This window comes from Thunnus albacares, chromosome 8, assembly GCF_914725855.1.
Source record: "Thunnus albacares chromosome 8, fThuAlb1.1, whole genome shotgun sequence".
NCBI classification, from domain to species: domain Eukaryota; kingdom Metazoa; phylum Chordata; class Actinopteri; order Scombriformes; family Scombridae; genus Thunnus; species Thunnus albacares.
In genome coordinates, this window is record NC_058113.1 from 1,236,349 (window position 1) to 1,255,173 (window position 18,825).

General features: G+C 38.1%; 1 protein-coding gene across 2 annotated transcripts; it reads left to right on the top strand.

Moving 5' to 3' along the window:
* Positions 1 to 1,809: 1,809 nt before the first annotated feature.
* LOC122988151 (alpha-N-acetylgalactosaminidase-like) lies at positions 1,810 to 11,455 on the top strand. 2 transcript variants are annotated; one of them, XM_044360325.1, is made up of 9 exons: positions 1,810 to 1,949; positions 2,823 to 2,995; positions 4,403 to 4,543; positions 5,655 to 5,866; positions 6,002 to 6,096; positions 7,510 to 7,671; positions 8,215 to 8,412; positions 8,543 to 8,683; positions 11,166 to 11,455. In XM_044360325.1, exons 2-9 carry the CDS (start codon positions 2,838 to 2,840, stop codon positions 11,367 to 11,369), a joined length of 1,311 nt encoding a protein of 436 aa, XP_044216260.1. In that variant the 5' UTR covers positions 1,810 to 1,949; positions 2,823 to 2,837; the 3' UTR covers positions 11,370 to 11,455. The 2 variants fall into 2 exon arrangements, with proteins under 2 accessions (XP_044216260.1, XP_044216259.1); XM_044360324.1 differs by having other exon boundaries at positions 2,836 to 2,995.
* Positions 11,456 to 18,825: the final 7,370 nt, after the last annotated feature.

The following is an 18,825-nucleotide window of genomic DNA, read 5'->3' on the forward strand; positions in this document are numbered from 1 at the left end:
CGTTATCACTTTAAGCAATGTTAAGTGGCTATTAATCTTTATTGTAGGATGTTCTATTGCAACTTTATGAGTAAAGTGAATTTGTAGTTTCTATTTATTACTATTTATTATTCCATTTATTGACAGCAAACCTGGATATAGCCACATGCCCACATGGGAGCCAGCCAGTGTCCAAGCACCTACCTGATGATCTCCCTCAAAGAACAAACGCTGCTATCACGTTGACTAAACTTATATGAGAATAGAGCTAAATTCATATTGTTTATGTCTCTCATACACAAACATGCAGCCCACATTTTCATTTCCTGCTGCTTTTGGGTTTGTTTCTACACTTTTTTGTGCTCTTCTTTTTTGTCTTGGAAATACCTGCACTAACTGATTAATGGAATTTCCATTCATGGCAGTATCACCTACATGTGATGAAATACATGTAGTATGAGACAGAATGTAGCAAAACCTGTTTTCATGGTGAACTGCTGTATGTCTGCACCTCCAGATGAAGAAATTCAACTGTAAAATCCTAAGGAAACAAAACTCTCAGTACTCTACCTGCCATTTTACTAGAGAGAAAATGAATCACTTCAATATTCGAAAGTCTATGAGTCACTGAAAGATTTCTATGAAAATGTTCTAAACACAGTGATGTTATTCTTCCCAGCAGTGGTGGAAGAAATATTCAGATCCTTCACTTAAGTAAAATTACCAATATAGCAATGTTAAAATACTCCATTACAAGTAAAAGTCCTGCATTCAAAATCCTACTACAGTAAAAGTACATAAGTATTATGAGCTTGATGTAGTTAAAGTACTGCAGTAAAAGTAGTGGTTTGGTCCCTCTGACTGATATATTATTATATATGACATCATTAGATTATTAATAGTGAAGCATCAGTGTTAGAGCAGCATGTTACTGTTGTAGCTGCTGGAGGTGGAGCTAGTTTACACTACTTTATATACAGTTAGCTAGTTTAGTCTATTGGTTCTCAACTTAGGGGTCGGGCCCCTCCAAAGGGTCAGCAGATAAATCTGAGGGGTCGTGAGATGATTAATGGGAGAGGAAAGAAGAAAAAACAAAGTTCTGATACACAAATCTGTTTTCACTTTTTGGACTTTTTCTCTAATCTTTGATTTTTGCTGAAATATTGGATCATTTGAACATTTATTGAAATGAAAGCATGTGAGAAGTTTAGAGGGAAAAATCACTATTTGGTGAAGCTGTTAACAACTCATAGACATGTGAAATGTGACCCCGACTACACACTGCTTTTTGTAAGACGTCAAAAGCCAAAAAGGTTGGAAACCACTGGTTTCATCTTTAATAATGTGTTGTATTTTAAAAGCTTGTTATATTATCCATTGTGTCAAATCTTCATCTGAAAAATAACTAAAGCTGTCAAATAAATGTAGTGGAGTGGAAAGTACAATATTTCCCTCTGAAATTTAGTGGAGTGGAAGTATAAAGTAGCATCACATGGAAATACTCAAGTAAAATACAAGTACCTCAAAACTGTACTTAATTACAATACTTGAGTAAATGTACTTAGTTACTTTCAACCACTGTCTCTCAATTTGGGGGTTCATGTTTTATTAAGGTGGATATATTATAGGTCTATTGACTACAAAAAAGCAAATGAAAACAATCTCTGATGAAAAAAAACTACACAAACATTGAATACATGCACAAACAAAAGAGTGAAAACTACAAAAGTATAAAAATGTCAACAATATGCAATTCAACATATCACCTCTGCACCATGTTTCTGCCTCTTCAACCTGTTTCCTGTTTTCTGATCATGTGACACAGAGCAGTCACGTGATTCTCAGCTTATCTTACCAGGAAGAGGTAAATCTTGCTGCTCAGGGGGAAATACAGGAAGAGGAGAAAGCAGTCATGTGCCTGCAATAACAGTAATGATTGTTTAGATCAGTGGCCAGCTTCAGGTAAACAGGTGAGAGAGGCATTTTTCAGTTTTTCAGTAATGTTAGAGACAACAGTGGTACTGCTGTGTGTGTGTGTGTGTGTGTGTGTGTGTTTAGTGAACAGGATCTCAGCTGCTTGAGTGTTCCTTTTCTCACCGAGCTGCTTTAGTAACACTTGTTCTTTTTTTCTGTGGCCAAGCAGCATTTGTTTTGCTCTCTCTGCAGAGCAGTATGTTCCCATGATTATTTTTAGGTTGTTGAACACTGTAAAATATCTCAGTTTAAGTTACCTGTATCTTAGATTAATTATAAAATTATTAATTATATAAGTCTTGCTTTTTATATGCATGAGTTCAAATTTTGTTGTCCAACTGATCATTCGCTTAACTCATCAAACTTCAAGTCCAAGCATGCATTTTTTTTGGGTTACAATGCAGCAGAAAGCCTCTTCCTCGTCATCTGAGGAAAGTTACATGATTGAGGCTTGTTATGAGTCTTTTTATGCACCTGACCTATGATCACTTGTTCTCTCTTATTCAAATTATGACAGGTGATAAGGCAGGTGTCCAAGGCTGCAACTGCCTTAGGGCCTTCAAAAGTCCCAGGTTCACTGTATGTCAGTTGGTTTTCAGGAATTTAAATAATTGCAATTTTTTAAAGGAATTTGCACCACTCAAGTACAATATTGAAGTTGAATTGTTAGTTTGTATGCAACACTGAAAGCTGTTGAACTGTCAGTTCAACAGTTTTGCAAAATACAGACTTTATGTTAAAATCTTAAAATATCTGGCCAAAAACATAAAACTAACAAGTAAATCTTAAACCACCGTGACAAGAATAAAGGTCTGTATGTATGCTAGGTGTATGTGTGTAAATGTTAAGCAGAGCTTTCATTTTTCTAGTTTCTTCTTTTAGAAATGGGGCCCTTACCAGTAACTCAGCTCCTGCTGGCCCTGACCTCACTGACTGTGGCCCTGGATAACGGTTTGATGAGGACTCCCCCGATGGGATGGATGGCCTGGGAACGCTTTCGTTGTGATATTGACTGTTTTGATGACCCAGAGAACTGTATCAGGTACGATCAATTGGGAAATTTCTCTAATTAGTTTACACAGAATGTTCTGGGCAAAGATACTGAAGCCTTAATCACTAACAACACAGCGGACTGAGGTAGACACCAATGTCGAGGGAGACTATAACCATAGTGTTGCACAGAGTTGTGCAATAATGATGAGAGTTGTTTGCTGCAGAAGGGGCTGGAACAAAGAATTGTGCTTTCTGTCAAACCACATGCACAGGACACCCATGCCAGTTACAATGTAATGATCAATAAAGAACAATGTTTTGAAATATAGGTGTAAAGACTTTTGAAAATGAACACTATATTTTTTCATCTTTTTGCTGTCGAAGCAGTTTTACATGAAAGTATGTGACAAAATTCTCACTATGATTGCTGAGCAAGTATTTGGTTGTATTTACTTTGGTGATACTGAGGGAAGTTGAATATTTACACAGATGTATTTATAGGCTTAGTAATAGTGATAGCCTTAGCCAAATGCACATATTTAGTTTTTAATATTCATCTAGATCCAGATGATAATAGGCAGTCATGTTGATTTTTGGAGAATTCCCAAAATGTATCTGGGCATATTGGCATGAATTGTGCAAAATATCAAATGAGTCACACTCATGACCACTTAATTCTGGCAATATTCAGTATATCATTTATCATGTTGCTGTAGCAACTTGCACATAAGTTGAATTGCTGTGGCTTCAGTTTTCCTACCCTGCTATCTCAAGATCATTATCTTGAGATACAGATTCATTATCTTAGGATGACAAAGTCGTTTTCTTATGATAACTAATTAAACAAACCACGAAACCATCTTATAATTCCATAGAGATAATATGTGCATTTAAGGTTTTTGTTATGTACTAGATCTGTAAAATTGAGTCACATGTCTAAAATGTAGAAGGTGTTTGTTAAAAATTTGAAATGGCAGAAATTCTGGTAGATAGAAATTGTTGTGGTGATACATGTACAGACAGACCCAAACAAACAAATGCTGTGGAAAAGTAGACTTCTGATGTCAGTTATCATACTAGATAGCTAATTAGCTGCTCAGCTGAAGCACATTAAAATGGCACGTAAACATACCTGCAAATGTCACTTTGGTCTGGTTAGATGCTTGTGTGGTTCTTACTCTTCAGTACCACTGCAGACAACACATGGTCTGTCCATGACTTGTAGTTTACGGTGTCCTTCTAGCTGGCTGAGACCAAAAGGAGCATTTGTAATATTTACAGTAATAATCAACTACTATACAGTAATAATTAACTATTAACAATGCATTAAAAAACACAACATTATTTTTAACTGGAAAAGAGGTTGACTAAATGTGATTTCAGTTGGGTTTAAAAAATCCGACTATAAAAAAAACATGTTTCATGTATTCTTGTCCTTTGTCCATCCTGTCCACAGTGAGGGTCTGTTCAGAGACATGGCAGACCGGCTGGCTGAGGATGGCTGGAAGGAGCTGGGCTATGAATATGTAATCATAGATGACTGCTGGATGTCCAGGTTGAGAGATGAGCAGGGGAGGCTGCAGCCTGAACCTTCCAGGCAGGTCTACTTTCCTCACTTTGCAGATTCAGCATGTCTGTGTTCTCTCACCTTCCATTACTGTAAATTATTTGTTTTGAAGCCACTGGAGCAGTGACTCAGGTTAAATATTTGAAATTATTCCTGTACAGGAGGTCATCAGAAAGTACAGTTTTGCTTTGAAAGATTTCAGTAGACAGAATCTGCTGTTCAACAGCCAGTTTTCATTCTCAGGCAGATATGATAGCTGTTGCTTATTAAAAAGACAAGTGGAAATGCAACCGAGAAGCATTTTAGAGGAGTAGCTGTGTAAATGCATCCGTCTCTCCAAGCCAAGTGTATTTACATCAGTAAGCGCTGCTGTGGATAAGTGGCTTCCTGCTTTAACAATACTGAATTTATCTGTCTGTGTGTGTTAAGTGATTTCCAAGCTTTTTAGCTTATAACCACTTGAAACTTACCCATGTCTGCTTGTGACCTATGCTCACTAGTTGTATATGTTTATGAATTAGGACCAGGTCAACCAGTGTTTTTTCCCTGTTTTATTTAAATATTATTTAGAGACCTTGAAGGAATAAGATTATCCAGTAATTCACAAGAAAACCCACAAAGATTAATATAATGGGCGGGTCTTTGTGACAGTATGTGCTGACAAACTTGTGTGAACACGATTGTGCATGCAGACACATAATGTAGTCTAAACAGAGCCACATACACATCCACTGTCCGCATCAGTTTAGGAGTTCATCTCACCCTTCAATCATCTTGCATACCATTAGATTTATTGGTCTTGACCCCCATGCTGGGAATCATTGTGTTCATGGTTAGTTATTATGTAGCTAGCTAAACAGGATATCCAGAAAGGGTTCTTCCTCTTGTGGTGTTGTTGGTGATTAGCAATCACCTTTAGGAGTATTAATGCCATCTTCTAATGCCTACCCAGATTTGTGTCTGGTGCCATAAAACCAGGACGAATACAGTCAGATTGTTTATCTTGATATACTGTACTTGGAGAAGTGTAAAGGAAAGTTTATGTGTAAATTGGCCCTATCCAACTTAAACATCTCTATATTATGCGTCATGTTTTAGTTTGTTCCTTATAAAGAAACAGTGTGTGCTTACTTTCCTCAAGGTTCCCAGGGGGTATTGCAAAACTTGCGTCGTATATCCATGACCGTGGACTGAAGCTTGGCATCTATGCAGACATGGGCACTTACACATGTATGGGCTTTCCCGGTACCACACTGGATAAAATTGAGATTGATGCCCAGACCTTTGCCAGCTGGGAGGTAGACTATCTGAAGTTTGATGGGTGTAACTCAAATCCTGTAGAACAAATGCTGGGTAAGAGCTTCTGCTAACCTTTAGAGCATGTTGTGATTTGTAGTTGCATGCACAGAATGATGTAATTGAAAAGCTAAAATTGTTTCTTACAAGAAGCCACATGAGATTATGGAGTGTTTTCCTTGTGCTGCACAGGTTATCCTTTAATGTCCATGGCTTTGAACGCTACAGGCAGACCTATGGCCTACTCCTGTAGTTGGCCTGCTTATCTGGGAGGACTTCCACCTAGTGTGAGTGTCATCACTACATCACTGTCAAACCAAGTTGTTGGGTCACTGAGACCTGGATAAAACTGTGCTAATATTCTGAAACAAGACTGAATTAAGGCGATTGCTGCACTGAAGCTAGAAACTTTTTGACACAAACTGGTTTTATATTAATGCGTTTTTCACTTGTTTTATAGAAACAATTTTTTGAACTCATTTACAGACTAATTGACTTGATAAGATGAAGATCTGTAGACATACTAGCATATGTAGCTGGATTGGGTACGCCTCTGATGTTCTGTGTTGTGTTCCTGGCATTTCAATTAAGAGACAAGAGGCAGCGCTGGGTCTCAGGGCTTTAGTAGTGATCTGGTAAAATACATACAAAGTAACAAAAACATCAGCTGGTGGTGTGTGTGTGTGTGTGTGTGCTTGGCTCCCCTGACAGAAAGAAGAAAACATATACAATTAACATAGAAGGACCGCAAATACAGCAGTTGTTAAGCTAACTTGGCAATGAACTCAGCACTCTAACAGTCGCCTAATTTCTCCAAATGTAATTTTATTAAAAACTGTGGTTAGCAATCACAAATATCGGCAGGATTTACAAAGAACGGAACTGATATGACATAGAACAAGATACAACCATTAGATCACATTAGTATCACATCTAAGGAATAAAAAAAAAAAGTTTATCAGTGAGTTTCAGTTGATGCAGCCTACCTCTCTATCAGTTGAATAGAGTTTTGACCCATGTGCGTGTGTACACACACCTGCGTAGCTACGCTGAACACACACACAAACCCCAGATGACATACAGGTAGGAGATACAGAGCCAACAGAACAAAAATAATAAATGGGAATGATTTGATGAAATTCATAGGCTATGGCTACATTAATCAGTTACACCAGGCTGCAACAGCCCTGACAACGACACACTGATTGATTGACACAGGTACAGACAAATCAGTGTTGAATTCAGACATTTCGTGTATTGTTTATGTTTTTATACTGGGCTAGGTAATAAAACTGGGACATTTTAGTGTTTTAGAGATATTTGTCGGGACTCGAGACACCCAGCCTGAAACTGAGACAATTGTGGACAAACCGGGACATCTGGTCACCATAGCCTCAGCTGTACTTTTTATTTTGTGCATATGCAAATGTAAGCATGCTAACATGTAAACTAAGATGGTGCCCATACTAAAAATCAACATGTTAACATGTCATTGTGAGCATGTTCAAAGGTTAATGTTAGCATTTAGCTCAAAGCACGGCAGCTGTGCCTAAGCATAGCCTCACAGAGCTGCTAGCATGGCTGTAGACTCTGAAATGAAAAAGAAAATGGATTCACTATTATTGACTTAATGATTGGTGTTATGGCTTGCACAATACTTTTGTGTGCACGCTTCAAGTCGGTTTCCCTTTTTCTACCAGGTGAATTACTCTCTGCTGGGGGATATTTGTCACCTGTGGAGGAATTATGATGATATCCAGGACTCATGGGACAGTGTGCAAGGCATCATTGAATGGTTCGCCAACAACCAGGATGATCTGCAGCCAGCTGCGGGGCCTGGACGATGGAATGACCCTGACATGGTCTGATGGATTTGTCTTCATTATTGATCTGTATGACATCACTCAAGTGATCATAGAGACAATCATAGCCCTAACTGCTGTATCTCAGTGTGTCAACACATTTAAGGTTTTCTTTACTGTATTTCTGTATTTGATTCATTTGGTTTTACACTGCCGACTTACAAGAAAAACTAGCTTGCTTACGGGACAGAGTTTGGATAAAGTAAACCTATCCGTGTAACATTAGCTTTGCCCATGGCCACATTAAGGTACATAGATTTGACAACACATCTTTTCCGCTGTGTTTTGACCTTCCATCCACACATTTCACATGTAAAGATGTTGCTTTTCAAAAATGTGGGACATATCTGAAACAACAATCTTGTGTTTTAGAGTAGATGAGGAAAACAAGGAGATGATTGAGTGCTGTGTGGCAGTCAGTGGTGGAAGAAGTATTCAGATCTTTTACTTAAGTAAAAGTACCAATACAGCAATGTAAAAATACTCCATTGCAAGTAAAAGTCCTGCATGAAAAATCCTCACATACCTCTAATCTCTCCTCAGCTCATCATTGGAAACTTTGGTCTCAGCCTGGACCAGGCTCGCTCTCAGATGGCTTTGTGGGCTATAATGGCTGCACCTCTCATCATGTCTAATGACCTTCGAAACCTGGACAACAGCGCACGGGCCATCCTGCAAAACAAAGTGGCCATTGCCATCAACCAGGACCCCATGGGTATCCAGGGAAGACGCCTGCTGCAGGTTATCATCGTTATTCAGACATCAGTTTATTTACACTAAAACATTGTTGACAGTGTGGTGAGAGGAGGGTTTGTGTCTTTAAACATCATGCTCATATTTTTCTTTTTACAATGTGTGTGTTGTTGAACAGGAGAAGAGTCACATTGAGGTGTACTGGAGGCCTCTGGTTCATTCAGCCAGTGCCCTTGTGTTCCTCAGTCGACGGACAGACATGCCCTACCGCTACCATACCTCCCTGGCTAAACTCAACTATGATGCTGGCAACTATGAGGTTTGTAAACCTTCTGTATCTTGCCCTGTGTTTTCGCATTTATACTGAAATGATTAGTTTATTAATCAGTCCACAAAATGAATCAACAATTTGAAAAATTAATTGCTTCTGTTATTTACCAAGAAAAAATGCCAAGCATTCTCTGGCTCCAGCTGCTTCTATATGATTTTTTTTTTTTTGAATATGTTTGGTTGTTGCACTGTTGGTCAGTTTCTAAAAATATAAGAGAAAACTTTGTTGATCCCCAAGAGGGAGATTTAGCTCTACAGCAGAACAGGAACAGACCAGAAAAGCAGGAAGGAACATGTACAGGAAACATAACATCAACAGATAATCAATCAATCAAACAAAATCAGATTACATTACCTGACTCAAAACCATTGGGCATAAATATAATGCATGTGATCTGATATTTCAATATCAGATCACATGATAACACAGACATCAAAGTGGCACAGTAGATATAATATATGAATAATTCATATTTATTTTTAAATTAGTATTTACACATGATGAATATAATCCCCCATAATGTGAAAAAATTACACATGTATATATGTTATATAAATGTGTATATATGAAATAACAGAATACAACAGAACACGGTAGCATAGTATGCGTGAACATAGACATACAGTATACAGGTGTCTAGACATAATACGTCTCTACCAAGCAGCAACCTCCAGGGCCGAAAAATGAAGCCAATGCAGAAGTGCCAAAAACCTGCATTCTATCTAACAGCCATCAGGGGGCGACTCCACTGGCTGCAAAAGGAAGTCCAATTGTATGGAAGTCTATGAGAAAATGACCCTACTTCTCTCTTGATTTATTACCTCAGTAAACTGTTTCCTAATGAGTTTATGGTCTCAATTGCTAGTTTCAAGTCTTCTTCAATACAGCATGATATTCATTTTGTAAATTATGGTCCCATTTAAGAGTAAAATAGGCGATAAAGCAGCGTATGCTTTAGGGCGTGGCTACGTTGTGATTGACAAGGCGCTACCACTGCCACAGCTTTGCTTATGTTATGTAACCATTGCTTATAGGTGTAGCTGCTGCTATTTCACAGTATGTTTTCAGTTCATTTAGTCAATTGTAACATTGTGGTTGCCTAAAAACAATCTTGTTCAGTCTTGTTTGGTTGTAATAAAAGACCCATCAATGAGTCGGATGATCAGTTTTTCCGGTGAGTACATTTTGTCTTAATGGTTTTAGGCCTGTTTTTCGCTAGCAAAAATTAGCATTAGCATTATCACTGTTAACCATGGATTGTAAATGCACCGTGCTAACCAAGCTAGCAGCTAGCGCTATGGTCAGCTCCACCCTCTCGTCCAAATATGGTCACTTCTGGCTCCAAAAATCAAACATGGCGACGGCCAAATCCAAGATGGCGATGGTCAAATCGCTATCCTCGAGGCTTCAAAACAGCAGTTCGCAAACCAATGGGTGCCGTCACAGTGACTACGTCCATATTTTTTACAGTCTATGGTCTCTACATCATTTTAGTCATGACCTACATGGACATTGACTGAAAACTGAGATCAGCACTGAGGCTGCTAGTCTAACTGCAGTAAACTGGCGGTAATGGGTGATAATGCTGCGTGTAATCACTGGAGTTGTGTGTTCTCTGTCTTGCCCTGACACGTTGCTGAGCAGGGTGTGTTGATCCTGATGTGGGTGTGTTATGAATATTCTGCCTACTCTCCCCATTGTCTGGATACACAGACTGACAGTCACTTATTATATACTGACAAAAAACTCACTATTAGCTACAAAATATAAATGTGAATAAAATCAAAAGGTATAAAATACAATTTATGATATGTATATTAATCCTAATCTTCTGTTCTGGGCACCCCTGGCCGTCTTAAATCTCTCCAAAAACACGATCAACTTGACATTCAACTTTTCCTAATTTTATGAAAATTACTAATAAACATAATTTTGAATTGATGACATGTTTCAGAAGTCTGCTACAGAAAATAACACGACTTCTGTTGGTACTGTAAAACTTGCTTGAATACAACAGATGTTTAGATACTCTTCATCTATGATTGGTATTGAGAGAGAAACAGAGAATTTGACCTCTCTGAGGTCTGATTGTCCCCAAACATCAGTAACGTCACCTCCATCAAATGTGCAAGCTCAGTGTGTGGTCAAGGGAAGGTACTTGTTTATTTTTCATATACATCCTGCTGCCTTCATCATATATATATGGCATGATTTAATAACAAATTTCACATTTCACATTATGCCCAGCAGCAGTCATAAATCCATCCAACAGCAGTCAGAGACAAACCAGACAAACTGATATTTATCTCCAGCTCAGCCACTCTACTATGCTGTCTTAGTATTTCATTTCATGAAGTAGCTTATTTATCCAATTTAAACACATTATTTGGTGAAATATAACTCAAATCATCAAATGTGAATTACCTTGTCTCCTTCAGCCTTACATATTCTCTTTCATGTTCCTTTTTAGGCCTACGATGTGTTTACTGGCTCGACAGTGAAGGGGTTGAATGCCACAACAGAGTTGACACTCTCCATCAATCCCTCAGGTGTTGTCATGTGGTTCGTCTATCCAGAACAGTACAAAGAAGAGGCTGAGACACTCGTCCAACAGCACACGAAAGCCTCATTTACATTCCACAAAGCTAAAGCTTTGCATCATACTGTCTTATGACGGGATTTTATAGAAAGTTTTAACATGTTTGACCTTCATATACCTGATGAATATCTGACAGAAATGTAATAAACCACTAAGCGAGACAGTGTGCAGGAGTTTTTAATTTTTAGTTCAATGAAAGATAAAAGTAAAAGAAATTTACTTTCAGTCCTGCTCACAAACTTCAGAATTAAAAAACTATTTATCATGGGGTTCCGGTTCCCGAATGGCAGCTAAAATAACAGCTCCTTGGAAAAAACACTTACTTCGCCCCTTCAAGCTGTCAAATACAAAATTTCTTGATAAAACTTGAACTGTGTCGGGCAAGAATGGGGAAGAAGCATACAAATAAATAAAATAAAGCAATAAAAAAAGAAATTAAAGCACTGTTAAAGAACCAGCAAATGGAGAAAACACGAAGAACAGCTCTCCTACACAGACACAAGATTGCAGCTAACGCTAATCCAAACAATGTGGCAAGTTTAACAGAAGTTTAAGAGGAGATATGCGAATTTCACAAGGACACAAAACAATAACTAAACAAAATGAAATTCAAGCTCACCAACATTAATCAAAAAGAAAGCGGAGCCAGAGACATGAATTGAAAAGGTGTAAGACCGCATTCAAAATGTTGAAAAGGTGCAAAGTAAGATGATAAAAGTGATAAACCAACAAGAAGATAAACTTCTTGACCAAGAAGGGAGATCCCGATGGGAGAATATAAGGATATATAATGTTCCTGAAGGAGCGGAGTGGTCGCCTGTGGTGGAGTTTGTGGAAAAGTTACTCTGGGACATCCTGGACATCCGCCAAACTACAGAGCTTGGCATCGAGAGAGCACAGCGGGTGCTTTCCCCATGACCCTCTGGGGACAGGGAAGACAAGCTGCGGTCAATAATAGCTAGAAGTTTTGACTACCTGTAAAAGTGCTGCTAAGCTAAACAGAACCTAAAATAGATGGTGCTATATTCATCTTAAAAAATACACATTTAATATGAACTTTTTGTTACTCTATATATTTTTTGCATTGATTCCTTTTTCCCCATTTAAATGAGAATATATACATGGGTGGAATACACAGGAAAGTCTTTTCTGTGTAATGACAGACTTTGTCATAATTTTTTTGGGAGCTGCAGGAGGAGAGGCTTTTCCCCAAAGCTAGACGTTTCCTCTCAGCCCAGGGTCAACTACTAGAGATCCCAGCCTTGGAATCACACTTTATCTATTTGTTCATCTGCGTTTCTTTGTTCTTGCTTTCACAGAGTAGATCTGTTATGTTCTATTTTGCTAATTTCAATGATACATACGACATGACAGATAAATACGTATGGCTAGCGGCAGAATAAAATTCATTTCATGTATTGACAATGGGCTGTTGAATCCAATAAAACACAGTAAAATTCTGTCTAAAATGAAGAAAGAACAAGACCATGTGGTATATCTACACTCTTATCCCGAATTAGTTGACTTTACTAGAAAATTGCGTGGAAACGCAGTCTAAGTTGTATAAAATAAATGTTTTAAGTTAAACACACATAAACATAACAAATATAACATTTATCACAAAATCATTTGTTAAGTAATCTCTTTTCATCTAATTTGATTAATTATACCATGTTGATTTTGAGATAATTATATTAAATACATTCTGTTTCAACAAAATTGTAGGGAACTGAAGAAATTAAACAATACATTTAAATGTCCCAAGGTAATTTACTAGTTGACAAAACATTGGAAGGTAACACTTCAAATGTCAAAATGAAGGAATATGAATGCACAGCCTGCTATATCCTTATGAACAACTGGACACATAAACACCTCTACAACTTGAGAAGGACAGATGAACTGTGTTAACTATATCAGATCAACTGAGCACTAATATGCAGTCCTAAGCATACGCTTCTGGCTGGACATTCCTGTCCCTTATTAAATCACTCATTACATAATACAAAATAAAAAGCACCTGTTCAACGTTTCCTTTGTATCACTGGTGACAAAGGGGAATGAAACCACATGAGGCTTTTGTGTTGTATTTTATTAAACTTGCAAAGTTTTTGAGGCGCTATTGGGGTCAAAGAGGGGACAATAACAATATGGTGAAGAGGCATGAGGTTGTAGTGGACAATCAATAAAAACAATCATCTAAAGAAAAAGAATTAGCACCAATTGAACTATACAGGTCAGCAGAGCCATCTGCAAAGTAGAGCTGAAAAACACCCATGAATGTCCTTTTTGGATTTGTAATGTTCAGTTCTTGGTCCATTAATTATCTTCCTAGTTACATCCCCAACCAACTACAACTTACCAATATCCTGCCTGCCATACCCTCTCATATGGGCCTTGAAGAATAAATAGGCAGTGGAATAAAGAAAGAAAAGATGACAAATGTTCGTTGAAAGGACTAGATGTTGCAATCCCTAGTGTTAACACTACTTCTAATTCAGGAGTTCTTGAAGGATGGCTGCTATAAGGCTTTACCAGTGGGACACATCGTCAGTTGTGTACCTCAGCATCACAGGGTGTTTCGGCCAATTATTACAATACACTCTCTGCTGAGGCAGGCCCACCACAGGTTGATCAAGCCTGGGTGTGTGTCCCGTGGTTAGCTGTTCGCCTTAGCAGCCCAGGTGGTGTTGCTACTCTTCAGCCACAGCCAATGGCTTGTCCTCTCGGCGGTGTTGGCCAGCTCTTGGATGGCTTGTCTGTGAGCCTGTCCCCTGACTCTGACCTCCCTAAGGAGCTTCGCTGTTGTGCTGGCTACAAATCCCCTACATCCCACCTCCACCGGGCGCACTCTTATCTTCCAGCCTCTGTCCTCTGCCTCAGCTGCTAAGTTGGAGTGGGGCGCACATCCGGTTGTTGAAGGGTTGGGCGTTGATGGATACCCTCTTGCACTCGAGTTTATCGGCTAGACACCTGAGGACCTGGTTGTGTCTCTACGTGTATCTGCCTTGAGTGAGGCTGGTCCTACAGCCAACCAGGATGTGCTTGAGTGTTGCAGGGGTTGTACACAGGGGGCAAGATGGGTCCCTTCCAAGCCATAGCTGCAGATTTATGGGAGAGGGCAGCACATCATACGTAGCTTGGACGATGAAGGATTCCATGCCCCAGAGTTTGCTCCATGTGAGTTTTCTCTTCTTGACACCCTCCCACCTCATCCAACGGCACGTTAACACTAAGCTAACTTTAGCGTCTAGCTAAGTTGTAACTTTGGCGTTTAGCTAACCTCATCGGACAGGTCTTTTAGGAAATCAATTTTACCAAAAAGATATCTACAAATAGTTCCTTTACACACTCACCATTGAACTTGGAGTAACGTTGCTTTCAAATACTCACAGCTTTCTCACGGTCACGGTCAGACGCAGCAGGAGAGCAGGAGATGTGTGCAGCAGTCAGGACCAGCGGACTCTGCACACAGGACTCCTACTCACTTGTTCAATTGTACTAACTTCAATTTGGAAAACTTAGCATACCTCTGAAGAAGTACAAAGGAATTTTAAAAGAAGCACAGGAGCAGCACACTGATGATGTCAGAGGGCTGTGATTGGTTGATCGCAATGTTGGTCCACGAACACAATGTTGGATGTTGATCCAGGAACATGTCCTTCTTGGCTAAATCACGTCGTGCCTCTGCTTAACATAAGTATACATATTTCATATATACTATATGAAATATGCAAAATACTGCAAACAACTTATTTGATTTAGTAATGAGAACATTTTTTTTTACAAAACATGAAAGTATAATTAATGACCACTCAAAAGTTTAATTAAAACCATAATCTGGGTTTACAGTGTACAGGAAACTCATTTAAATGATAAAGAACATGAAAAACTAAAGAGAATGGTCTTCACTAATCTGTTTCTTCTTCTCATACAAATCAGAACATAGAGGAGGAGTTGCTATTCTTATCTAAAGCAGGCTAAATTTTGAAAAAGTATTTGAAATGGGAGATAGAGAGGGTAGATATATTTTAGTAAGGGGAATATGGATGGGAATTCAGTTATTCTACTGAATGTATATGCACCCCAAGGAAGTGATATTAGTTTCTTCTAGAAAATCACTAATATCATGATAACAGAAACAGAAATTCTTTTTGTTGATTTGTGGGGGAGATTTAAATATACACTTACAACCAAAATTAGACAGTTCCAGTAGAAAAACCCATGAAACAAAGTCCCTACATAAGAAAGTTATCACACTTTTTGAGGATGTTGGTCTAATTGACATATGGAGAGACTTTTTCCCTAACAGAAGGAAGGACACTCACTATTCTGCCCCCACCCCCTATATACAAGAATGACTATTTCATAACATTTGGACAAGATAAAGACAAAATAAACACCTGTGGAATTAGTACAGCAGATTTAAGTGACCATGCACCCATATATTCATCCGTTGATTTTAACCTGCAACCAAAGAATACCACATGGAAACTAAACTCAAGTCTCCCTACTTTAAGGAACAAATTAAAAAAGATATTAGTCTTTACTTATAATTCAATGATAATGGAGAGGTCTCATCTCCTATTCTAAGGGATACGGTAAAAGCAGTTTTAAGCAATATCTTCATATAAGAAAAAAAGGAATAAAACATTAGAGGAATTACAAAACAAGCTGAAGGAACTAGAAAGAAAAAACAAATTGCGTTTGGTGCAGGATACATTTGAGGAAATTAGAAAAAAATAGGAACAAAATTAACAGTTTGGCTACACAAGAAATCATGAAAAATCTAATGTTTCTGAAACAGAGACACTATGAGAGTGGATGTTAATCTACAAAAATCTTGGCGTGGAGACTGAAAAAAAAGTGGCAGAAAATGCAATTCATAGACATAGGGATCCAAGAACAACAGGGATTAAAAAAAGATACACTAAGTGAAATTCAGGAAGCTTCTGAAGTGCTTTACAAAACTCTATATTTCAAAGTTCCAGGGGGAAGCGTAACCCAAACTGACACCTGCCTGAATTCCCTAGAGTTACCCACTTTAAACAAAAGACAAAACAGAGCAATGACTGCTGACATAATTGAAGGTGAATTAAAACCTGCAATTAGCAGGTTTAAATTAAACAAGTCACCAGGATCAGATGGTTATACGGCAGAGTGGTATAAGGAATTTAAAAATGAGCTACTCCCAACACTGAACTGAACTATTAAAAAGACAATTACATCTGATTGACAAGAGCCGTGACACTGTTTACATAAAACTCTTTACTCTTCAAGTAAAGGCGTGGTTTGCACCTTTTTTAAAGCCCAGACATGCAATCTCAGCTATACCAATGAAAAGTAAGGATAAAATGGAATGTGGGTCTTTTAGACTAATATCTGTTCTTAATGTAGATTATAGATTATTTACTTCCATCATGGCCAGACGATTAGAAGAGTTCCCACCCACGCTGATATATAATGATCACACAGGTTTTATACAACACCACCAAACACAGGACAACTTCATATATTAAAACAAAATGGGAAAAGGAAGGAGGGATAATTATATCTGAGGAAGAATGGACAACAATATGGTGGTATCAATGGAAGTGTACCAGTTCACAGAAATGGAGGGAGTGTGGCTGGAAAAGCCTGATAAGGTATTTTATTACACCCATCTCATGGAGACACTGTGGAAACCAAAATGCAAACCACTTTTGTTTTATACATGGTAGGTATCTTTTTCTCTGTTTTTACTTTTCTGTGTGTGTACTTCTTAAAAAGACTATTTTTAGATCTGTGACAAACATGAATATATGATATGTATATAAATACAGTATCTGAACAACACCACTCAGAAATCCTCCAAAGACAGAGATTGATAATGTTTTTGTAAGACGTTATACAAGTATACTATCCTTACCTCTATTACCTATACCATCTGAGTTAAACTACTGGTGCTGATTAGGCCAATAAACAGGCCCAGTGTATATGAACTGATAAAACTGGACTGTCTGTTTCATGCACTTTTTATATAATGTCTGTTAAGTTCTATGTATGCATAGTTGTGATTATTTTAATCTGGTCCATGAAAGTTGAAACATTCTTTTAATAATGAGTAAAGTTAAGTAATTGTTACAACCTTCAAAACTCTGAACAATGGGAACAGTTCAGACTGCGTGATGTTGCAGTGGCTCACCACCGATGGGCAGTGCAGACTGAAAAGTACAATCAGAAGTTCAGACTGCTAATTCCTCTCCTGAGACATGATCACAGACATGGTGAGGTCTGCTGCCTCCACCTTCAGCTCAGAGCGCTATTAGGTTAAGTGTGTTTGGATTGTGTTGGGTAAGCTTGTTTAAGCTTTTTGTCAGATAAAGTTAGAGCCTTCTTAATCTATACTGTGGTTTCACAGGGCCGAGGATTAGATGAAATGTAATTAGGTTTAGTGGAAAATGAAACATTCAGTGATGTCATGATAAATAAAACAGTGTGTAAACTTTTACCTGCAATCTAAACCTTCAGGTCACCACCCAATATTGCACATTGGGTGGTGACCTGAGTTGAAGACGGGTATATGTTATTGAACTTTTAATAGTAGTGTTATTAATATGTACAACATTAATGCCACAGAAGCAATGTCTGTCTGCATCACCCCCCCACACCCTTTTTTTTTTACTTTTAACACTACTATTAAAAGTTCAATAACCTATACCCGTCCTCAACTCAGGTCACCACCCAATGATAAGATATTTATATGACTTACATGTAGCCTTATCTCTCCAGGGATTTCTAGCTTTAATGCTCCTAATTTTCTTCTCTTAAAGGATAATTCTGCCAATTTTCCATATTTTTCTTATTGTTAACAAATCTCAAATAATCTGATCTACTAACAAATATTGTGTGTGTATCCAAAGCCTGGTATATCTTACTCCTCTGTGCCTAGTTTGTTTAGAAACGGCTAATGACAGAGATCCCATTTTCAGTCTTTGGAGAGTAGTTTCATTTCAGGAAGAGACATCATACATGCATGAGGAGGCAGGTCTGTTGACAACGCTCAGCTAGCTTGATGTGCTACGTATCACAAAGTCTTGACTTTGTACTAAAATTCTTTTGAGAAATCTATAATGTCTGATCAGTACAATGAGTGTGAAAAAATGGTGATTGTTTACTGTGAAGAGAACTGCATCCTTGCGCATATGCTGTTATTACTCTTTGGAGCTGCTTCTAAACAAACTAAAGTAACCACCATCTTCATGACGAAGAAACATGTCACCCAGTGCAGATGAGTGACACCCAGTGCAGATGAGTGACTCATTGACATAGTTTTGGGACAACAGTGGAGGTCCACAGCACAGAGGAATAATGTATATCAGACTTTGCATACACACACAATACTTGAAAGTAGGTCAGTTTATTGTTGGTTTGGATCCAAATATGAGATCCGTTGACAATAAGAAAAACATAGAAACTTGCTAGTCTTATTCATTAAATCATTAAATTCACAACAATCCCGCAAGGGTGGCTTGTTAGATTTGTTGTTTTG

Excerpts from the sequence above, each read along its gene's own strand:
- LOC122988151 (XM_044360325.1), top strand. The coding sequence starts at position 2,838 with ATGGGGCCCTTACCAGTAACTCAGCTCCTGCTGGCCCTGACCTCACTG. Across the intron at positions 5,867-6,001 it reads TCCTGTAGAACAAATGCTGG|GTTATCCTTTAATGTCCATG; the intron begins GTAAGAGCTTCT and ends TGTGCTGCACAG. Across the intron at positions 8,413-8,542 it reads AGGGAAGACGCCTGCTGCAG|GAGAAGAGTCACATTGAGGT; the intron begins GTTATCATCGTT and ends GTTGTTGAACAG.